The sequence below is a fragment of the Nicotiana sylvestris genome, chromosome 3 (assembly GCF_000393655.2).
Source record: "Nicotiana sylvestris chromosome 3, ASM39365v2, whole genome shotgun sequence".
Lineage (NCBI taxonomy): Eukaryota > Viridiplantae > Streptophyta > Magnoliopsida > Solanales > Solanaceae > Nicotiana > Nicotiana sylvestris.
The window spans coordinates 10,539,427-10,549,431 of NC_091059.1; the positions used below are offsets into that span (position 1 = coordinate 10,539,427).

At 32.0% G+C, this 10,005-nt stretch overlaps 1 protein-coding gene across 1 annotated transcript; it reads right to left on the reverse strand.

Annotated features, from left to right (window-relative positions):
• Window positions 1-8,826: 8,826 nt before the first annotated feature.
• Window positions 8,827-9,186, reverse strand: LOC104213648 (uncharacterized). Its single transcript, XM_009763177.1, has one exon. It carries the CDS (start codon window positions 9,184-9,186, stop codon window positions 8,827-8,829), a length of 360 nt encoding a protein of 119 aa, XP_009761479.1.
• Window positions 9,187-10,005: the final 819 nt, after the last annotated feature.

Sequence of the window (10,005 nt, forward strand, 5' to 3'; positions counted from 1 at the left end):
AAATCTGCAGACCATCAAATTCCTTAAGTCCAAATCACTCCGTAGCCTATGCAAAACTCACCTGAACCCTTGGGGCTCCAAACCAAACATGCTCGCAAGTCTTAAAACATCATACAAACTTGTTCGTGCGATCAAATCGGCAAAATAACATCTAAAACTACAGATTTATCACCAAAATACATGAAATTTTCAAGATAGTTTCAAAATTTCTATTTTCTTAACCCAAGGTTCGAATCACGCCAAATAAACTTCGTTTTCACCAAATTTCATAGACATGACTTAAATATCATACTAAACTTGTACCGGACTCCGGAACCAAAATACGGGCCCGATACCAACGAGATCAAATATTAATCAATTTCTTTAGTTCCTTAGATTTTCAATCTTACAATTTTCTTCAAAATTTATTTTTCGGGCTTGGGACATCGGAATTCTATTTCGGACATATTCCCAGGTCCCATATTTTACTACGGATTTACTGGGACCGTCAAAATACGGGTCCAGATCCGTTTACCTAAAACATTGACCGAAGTCAACAAAAATTAACTTTTTAGGCCAAAAATTATTATTTCATCAATTTTTCACATAAGGGCTTTTCCGGATATACGACCGGACTGTGCACGCAAATTAAGGAGGAATAAAATGAGAGTTTTAAGGTCTGGGAACACGGATTCGAGTTCTAAAACAGAAGATAACCCTTTGGGTCATCACACCATGCATGTTAGGGGGGTAAAGTATATATAAATACTTTATAATTCTTGTGCTCTTATTGAACAAGTAAATGGTACTTAACATGATTTTAAGTTCAAAACACTTTTTACATTGTGAGAGTGTGACCATCAAATTTGACTCAACTAGGTTGAACGCTAGGTAAAATTCAGAAATAGCCCCTTTTCAGCTCATTTAGTTAAAAAATAATGATTAGCATGGAAATATGTAACATTCCCTTTAAAGACGGACCAAATTCACGTTAAGGAGATAAACTGAAATTCTCTGAAGGACTGAAATACCTCAAAGAATAAACTTAGGCACAAGTAAAAAAATTCAACAAAGGTATTAAAGAAATTTATCAAACTAGAAAGAGAGAACGGGGTAGGAGGCTTTTTCAGTCACAAACTCTTGAATCTCTGCACTTCAAACCTACCTCTCCACACTTTGAAAATATGTAACAACGCCCTCTTTATGATGATACAAATCAAATTTGACTACAAACAATAGAATTTCACCGGCAAACTTGAAACTCTATGGCATCGGATATTTTTTAATTACAGGGGCTGAAAAGTGGCTAGCCCATACTATTACTACCTGAAGTCCAATATTCGTGGATCGGTTTTCCATTTTTGAGGTACAAAGGAAGATCGATCTCATTAATCACTTAAATCTCCTTCATTTGAATAATATTCTCAAATTCTCAATATGCCTTCTTTTTTAGTAATTTATTATCTTGATATATTGGCTGCCTTATTTGAACTAGTACTATAGTTTTAAACTCCCCTTCAAGCCCTATATATATGAGTTAACTCTACGTATGTAGTATTAAAAGTTCATAATTTGACATCATACAAAAAGATAAGAGTTAAAAAACATGAAGAGTTACATTGTGTTTTCTTTCCTATCTTTGGCAATATTTTTCACCTTTTTTGGCCCTTTGCTAGGTATTAATATTTCTTTTCCAATGCATAAGATTTTTTTCTTCGTCAAACTTATCTTTGACAGATCTTATTTGGTTGTTTTAATACTGCCTCCACTTGTGAGATTACATTGATTTTGCTGTTATTGTTATTAACGTATATACTTGTCATGTTTTAGTGTCAGGTGACATTCAATTTTGCCCGGAAAGTTTCACTGCGGATGGGACGTGTGATGAAATTAGTTGTGGCAATTTAGCTCTATTCCAATGGCCAGCAAGTAAGATGCCTCACAGTTGCAAATGTGCTGTTGGTGGAAGTAATAAGAGCAATTGTACATGTTTAATAGTTTGCTAATAAGCAAATTCGATCATATCAAATATGTACTGAATGATTATGAATGAACTCTGATAAAATTTCTCTTTATTGTGGTTGTTTTTGAAATTTTATAAGCTTATAGTGGGGAGTGTGCAAAGTTTGATCTCAAATCGTGATGAATCAATTTTCATCAATTCTTCAATGAAATCTTTAAAAAAATAATGTAATAATTAGGGGTTTCCATCCATTCTAACCATAATTAGCCAAAATTCAAGCTTAACACTTTGTTTGGATCATTGTTCCCCATCGTTTTATACTGTATTGTATTGTATTGTATCGTATCGTGTTGTATCACATCGTTTTATGAATACAATGTTTGGATAGATTATATTGTTTGTTATTGTTAAATAATATTTTGCTGTTTGGTTTAACTATACCGTACTGTACTATAACTAATAAGTTTACTAAAATACCTTCAATTGTTTAAATATTAAATTTATCAAAAAGTATGCATAAAAATAAATTATTTTTTTAAAAAAAAGAAGAAGGCAAAACACCTTAAGAAAGCAGAAAGAAGCGTGACAGAAGAAGGCAACCAAAGGAGCACAACTAAGTAAAATTGAGTTAAAAGCAAATTAGGAGAAAAAATAAAACAGAAGGCAGCAAAACACCTTTAATGTTGGCGGCAGAAGTTCTGGAAAAAAACAAAGTAGGTCATAGGTTGGAGATTTGGAGTTAAAATAGCAAAAAAGCTAAAGGGTAAAATAGAATAGTGGAGTAATAAGTTAGGGCATAATTGGAAAGAAAAATAGGAAACAATCCTACCACACCAAATCGATTGTTTCAAAAAAGGGGACTTTTCATTGTTTCGGAACAATGGATTTAACAATACAATACAATCAATTTTAATGAAACAATCAAAACAAATATTGTTTTGGGATAACAATACAATACACTACAATGAGGAACAACCATCCAAACAAGTTGTAAGAACCACATCAGCCACTCATGATTGCTCCGATAAAGTTGAGCTTTGGAGCAAAGGTAAAGTTGTCTATGTGTCTTATATGTCATGAGTTTGAGCTGTGAAATCAGTCACTAGGGCGCTGCCTACATCAAGGCCCTTTTAATGCGATCTTCCCCGAACCCTACGTCAATACAAAATACTTCATATACTGCGCCGCCTTTTTCCCCCCCAAGCTTAAGAACTAGAATGTTCTAAATATTATTTTATTTATGGTGAATATCTATATTTTAGAGAGATTCTAGGGATTGTTACTTTGTGGCTAAATCACTCATTCCCTATAAATAGAGGGGTTCTATTCCATTGTAATTGATCCCAACTCAATAAGAGTTCTCTCTCTACTTTTCTCTGCAATACTCTTCTGCTTCTTCTTTATTGTTTCATAACACGTTATCAGCACGAGACTCTAATCAATTGAGTACAAGCTTTGGGATTGAGTATAATGATTGTCAATTGTTCCATGAACTTCCTTCATGATTAAATTCTGGATTTAAGGTAAGTATTTTACTTTATTTTTCGCTTTTAAATACTTGACCTTCTATAATTTGATTTTAAATACAAGCAAAGACGATAAACTTTGGTTGTAACTCTAATGGAGTTTGTAAGAAATTATAACCATCCAAAGTGGTAAAATTTCTATGCCTTGCCGTGATCAAATTCATGTATGTGGGCAAAGAATTGAAAACTCGTTCTATTGAATTTGCTTCATTCTCATTCCCTTAGGAGAATATGATAGCAGTGTGTGATAAGTCTGAAAGAAGACAAAATTATTACTATGAATGAATGTGGACGTGGCAATAGACGAAATTATAATCGTCGCCATGATAACAATAAGGATTCTCAAAATAATCCTTCACTTTGTGAAAGTAATGTTTGTCATCGGTTTGACATGAGATTTTGTAAATCACATATAGATGATTATGGTTCATTCATGATGTGAATGTGACAACATGTGATTTATGAGTACATATTCATTCTTGGAAGAAAATGAACGTGCTAGTGGTAGTTATACCACACTCGCCTCTAGAAAGAGGTTTGAGATGATATAAGAAAATAATGTCATTATTATGGCATGAATGATCATTAGTCACGTACCTAATACACGCCAAAATATTTTGGTAATGTGATTATTAAAGAATAACATTAATGCAAGAAACATATCTTGCATATAATTTTTACCGTAACCATAATGGCATAACTTTCTCTTTAAAAGAGATATTCACCATATGGATGCTGATGAATATGTGGTAGTACATTAATTAAGAGCTCTGGAAGAACCAATTATTACTATTTTTGAGGAATAAAATTGATTATCAATAAGGCATTGTGTTGTAGTAAGTCTCAAAGAAACTTAATTGAGTTTCTAAAGTATTCACGAAAGCGGTTGGTCGTACTGAGACTATAAATAATGGAAAGATTTAATATCTACTATTACTACAACTTGTAGCAGGGTAATATGTATGTGAAAAACTACCCGCTTTATTCTCCAGTTTGTACTACACAAACAAAAGAATACCACAATAAAGTAGAAGGTTATTGATATAAAAACTCATATCATAATAAATTTGGAATTTATTGATAATTGCACACGTCATTGTGTGAATTTGAACTTTATCAATATTGATAATTTATCCAGTTGGCATAATCAGTTTAGCCATATCAATTTTAAGCATGATGTGCAAAAATAAAAAAAAATTCACATGGGTAAATATTAAAGAGTTAGAAAGTTCTTTATGAATTCTCTTATGTTGCATTTTCTCATTAATTAATATACCAACTAAAAATGGGATTAAATCCCACGAATGCTGGAAATATCGAAGGTGAATATGGGCCCATTCACCTGCCATGTATACCACATAAGATGCATCTATGCGATGGTTACATGTGCGATTATTATTAACCCGCAACATGGTGTTTGCGAGGTAACTTGCTCAATAATTTGATTTAGAGCATAATTTCAAGATTTTTTTTTATTCAAGATAGTTCATCTTGATAAGTTGGTTTACATCACAATTGGTTTAGCAAGATGATTTATTTAGTGCCTCCACTTAATAGTTAAACTATTGCTTATGGGAACAAAGTTATATATATCAGTTTGATATACGTTATATATAAAAGTATATTATTTTCTCCCCTCACAAGTAGTTCAGGGTCAGGAACCAAATAATTCCATCTTATTATTCATAATGTATGGTGTATATTTCGATTAACACCATAACGAACAAATGTAGATTTTCAAAGTTGAGGAAGCAAGTTAGTTTTTCTAACATGAGGGGGAGATATGATAAATAGTTGAGAAAAGATTACGTGGAATGAATTATCATGTGTACATCTAGATCCCTCGAATAAAATAATATGAACTTGAAGTTCATAAAAAGATAATTCATTTGCAATATATTGCAAATCATGCCAGACGCATTTGTTGACCAAAGAAAGTAACTATATTCTCATTGCAAATGCTCCTATTAAGTCCTAGAAGGACAAAGTCTATAGTACGTTTAAAACATATAGACAAATCGGTTTCAAATAAACTTCTTGATAAAGAAGATGAGCAAATGATCATAATAAAGGAGGCAAGTGATCTAGAAGATCACATGACATAACACTTCATAAAATCTTAGGAGAGATTCAGGTACCTGAACATATGAATGGAGAGATCTCTATTTTATGTCTATATAAAAATAAGGAGGTTGGAACCGATATAAAATATTTGTCAACGACATCTATAATAGCGCTATATATATATATATATATATATATATATATATATATATATATGAGGATCTTAAGTCTAGAGAAACAATTCAAGTAGAATTGGTTTCATATGAAAACATATTGTTTTGGACCTGCAGTTTAAACACTTGAAAGTATAAAGTCAATGGTGTGTGCAATCACTTTTATTTATCTTATATGTCTAGCATGATATGAAAAGTTGATATGCATCTAAAGTCTCTTTAAATGGTTTATTTGACTATACTTATATGACAATCTCCAAAGGATTTAAACTGCTTAAAGCATATATAATTCTTGATCTTGAAATACCATATCCTAAGTATTATTTGCGCACATATGTATCTTGCTATAACTATAAGTATGATATCCTATATTAAGATCTTTTACATAGTTCAAATAAGGAATAATTTAATAGATAAAACTTTAAGTAATTTTGAAAAGGGGATAACTTTCTTAAGTATATTAAACATTATTTTTATAAAATTAGCACATTACAGTTTGTTCTAATTTTTTCCAAATAAATAAATAAATAATATTATATATTTAAAATAATAATTAATTTTTACTTCCTATTTAAAATTCTCACATGGTTCAAAGTAATGATTAGATAAACAAACTTTAGTTAATTTGGAAAAAAGGATAACTTTTTAAAGTTTTTGCCATTACTCTACGTTTAAAATTTGCACCTTTTGTACACCATACAAGTTTGCTCGGTATTATATTTTGTCGTCCTACATATTTTTACAACTTCCACAAATACTAAACATGGAAAGATAATATTACTCATTTAAAATTCTAAATATTAGGACTTCTTCCCTAGTCCAAATAAGGAAAAGTTTAATAACTAAAATTTTATTTGATTTAGAAGTTCTAAATATTAGAAAAATAATAAAAATTACAATTTTGTCCATTGTAAAATCTATTTTTAAAGGATAAAAAAGGCGAACGGCATTCGCTAAGGGGCTTCGTGCTTTTAATATAGTATAGATAGATAGATATAGATAATACTATTATTTTATTTTAGAAATATAAAAAGTTAAAGATCCATGGGACTTACGCCTCATCCTATATCAAGTAAAACGCCTCAGCTCACGCCCCCACCTTTTAAAACACCATTTGGACTTGCCATGACAAATTAATCTTTAGACTATGGGCATGATAAATTAAAAAAAGGGATAAAAGTAATTAGTTAAGAGAATATTCATAAACTTATTTATTTTTGTTCATTTCTATTGCAACAAGATGAACTTTACCGATGCTAGAACAAGGTGAATTAATGAATAACTTAAAAAAATAGATATTACTGCTATGGATTAGTTGGTCCCTTTTTCCATGAACATCTCTTTTTAAATGGCCTCCTTTCTTTAATTTTTTTTTTTGGTCAATCCTTTCTTTAATTAACATGCACAGGAGAGTAAAATTCCAGTTGCTGAATAAATTTATTTTATTTTAATTCGATCCAAGAAGAAAAAAAATTGACAATAGGTCTGAAAAAAGTATCTAAATTCCAAACCTTACTCTTTAATTTTATTAATTTGGCGAATTTTGAAAACTCAAAGTTTCTGTTCACACGAATCACAGAGTTCATGCAAATTATTTTCATTAATTGAGCATTATGCTCATAAAGTTGCTAACATAATTATATTTATTTTGGAGGTTGGCAAACTATGGAGCAGGAGCATAGGCTGCCACTCCCTTGTGAACTACAACTGCATTTTTGGGGCATCTCACTGGCTGGATAAATTTTTAAGGCTTCTAAAAAGCAATTGATATTGGCACACTGATCGTTCACTTTGAAGCTCGTCGGACATAATTTTGGTTGTTGCCCTACAATTATAAGAACAAATTAATTAATATGGAATAAATTAGCCAGTATATATCACGACGAGAGAATTTGTTGAAGACATAATTAAGTAAATAGAACTAGAAGTTTGCACTCTCTAACATATTAAGCTTTTAGATTAGATGGTCACACACTTCAACATGATATTAGAGCAGATCCTGAGTTCGAGTCTCACTGCCGCTCAATATCAAAAATAATTTCTGCGTGCTTGGCTCAACTAAAAGAATCAAGCCCGGAGGGGTGTGTTGAAGTTCTAATTAAATAAATAGAAGTATGCCCTCTCTAACAGCTTAAGCATTTAAATGAGATGATCACACACTTCAACCGAAATCATTAAATAATCAAATATAAATCTATGAATATCAAGAAGTAAAAAAATTCATACCAAGAGAAGGAGCTGATAAGCTCAAGAGAAGAACAAAAGAAAGTAGGGACAAAATAGTGAAATTCTTCATTATTTATTGGAATTGATTATCACTTTCTGTATGATCGTTGAAAGTTGTTATGAACTGCTTTGTGCTCAATCAATTGATCTTTTATAGTGCCAAAAGAAGAATATAGTCATGGTTGGAAAAAATTAATGTATAAGGTAACAAAATTATCAGTTGATATTGGACTATATTTTTGTTACAAAAGTTTTGGAATTTGAGATAATTAGTAGGGAATATGCAAAAATTTCCTATCTTATAAAGAAATATGGTAAGTTAGCTAACCAAATATTTTTTGGTAACTAATACATACGGTACTTGTAACTTGTAAGGTCATAGACTTTGGATAATTAAGCTTGTAGCTTTTCTGAAGAGAAATTTTGTTCTAAGTTTAGTTGGAAGAAGCATTTTGCCTAATTAAGGATTAAGATGAACTGGTTAATTAATAAGAAATTTAAAATAGAACACTATGAAATTAAAAGCTGGTTATTTTTTTTGGTAAAATAAATAATTTTATTTATGAAGTATAATTATGTACAAATCAACACATCACAGTTTGTTCACTTAGCATAACTCCAACTGGACATGATGCCCCAGCTTGGAGTTACCTAATTTTCACTACCTTTCTACCTCATTCTTCTCGTTCTACCTAGACAAGTTCTGGATACCAATTCAACTATTCCATTGTTCTCACTAGCCTAGGGAACAAACTAGCCCTCACATAAATTTGCTGGATGATCAGTCGTAGGATGGCTTTGGTTGACCTCTTCTTCTTCTGAAAAATGATATAGTTCCTTTTTTGCCAAACGTGGTAGACAGCCGCTACTAGAGTCATTCTGCATACGCAGCCCCTCAACTCTTGCCTTTACCAAATTGTTCTATCCATTGTAGCTCTTCATGCCAAGGTTTCTTCAGTCTCTGTATTCCTTGCCAGTAAAACAATTGTTGCCATATACTTCCAAATACTTCACATTCAAAGAAAAGATGCTGCAATGTTTCATTCTCCTTCTCACATAGGAAACATATCTGATCTGGAATGATGCCCCATTTGGCTAACCTTTCTTTTGTGGATAGCCTGTTATGCAATGCTAGTCGCAAGATGAAAATCCATTTAGGCATTCCCTGATTGTTGCATACTAGCTTCCTCCATGTCACCTTCTCGAAGTTACCTTGCATAGCTTTGCAGATTTGCCTAATTGAGAAGCTCTCCATCTGGTGAACATCCCTTTGTGTAACCAGCTGCCTCGAAGTAATGCTTAGCCTTGAATATCTTCTGCACGATCAGGAAGCACTCTTTTGATCTGTATCTCATACAGCTTGGTCTTTTATGTAATATGAATGTACCCATATCACTCATAATTTCTCCTTGTTTTGTGGGGTCTAGCCCACATTTTAAGAAGTTGTTTTCTTCCTTTCTTCTTTATTTTCAAAGTTGGCAGAAGCAGACAGTCCACGTTTTTCATTTTTCTGTCAAAAATGACTGCAGTAGTTGAAAGGTCAAGGTTGGTAGGCATATTTTGCCTATAAAATACAATCTCAGAGGAAAATATATCTGAGAGCTAGAAAGAAAGAGTGAGGTTTCATAGACAGGGTATAAGAAAATAGTCTGTGAAGAAAATAGAGAGTGTGAGCGATATTGTAGTGAGGTGAAATATCAAAAGAGAGTTATTTCTTTTAAGTATTGTAGTGGTCTTTTTAGTATTTTTACTCGGGTTTACAAAGTGTAAATTCCTTACTATAGTGATATCAGTTGCTCCTCTCGGGGTCGTGGGTTTTCCCTTATTCAGAAGGGTTTTCCACGTAAAAATCTTGGTGTCATTGTTACTCTTTTATTCTTGTTAATTACCGTATCTCGGTGCTACATTATTATTCCGCTTTTATTACCGTGAATATTATTTTGGTAGGGGGTTTATTCCCAACAACTGGTATCAGAGCACAGGTTCTGCTCGTTTACTGAAATACTATTCACTGTCGGTAGTACTATACTTGGTGAAAAATAAAAATGTCCGGAGTAAAGTACGAGGTAGCAAA

Coding starts and splice junctions, on each gene's coding strand:
- LOC104213648 (XM_009763177.1), bottom strand. CDS start 9,186: ATGGAGAGCTTCTCAATTAGGCAAATCTGCAAAGCTATGCAAGGTAAC.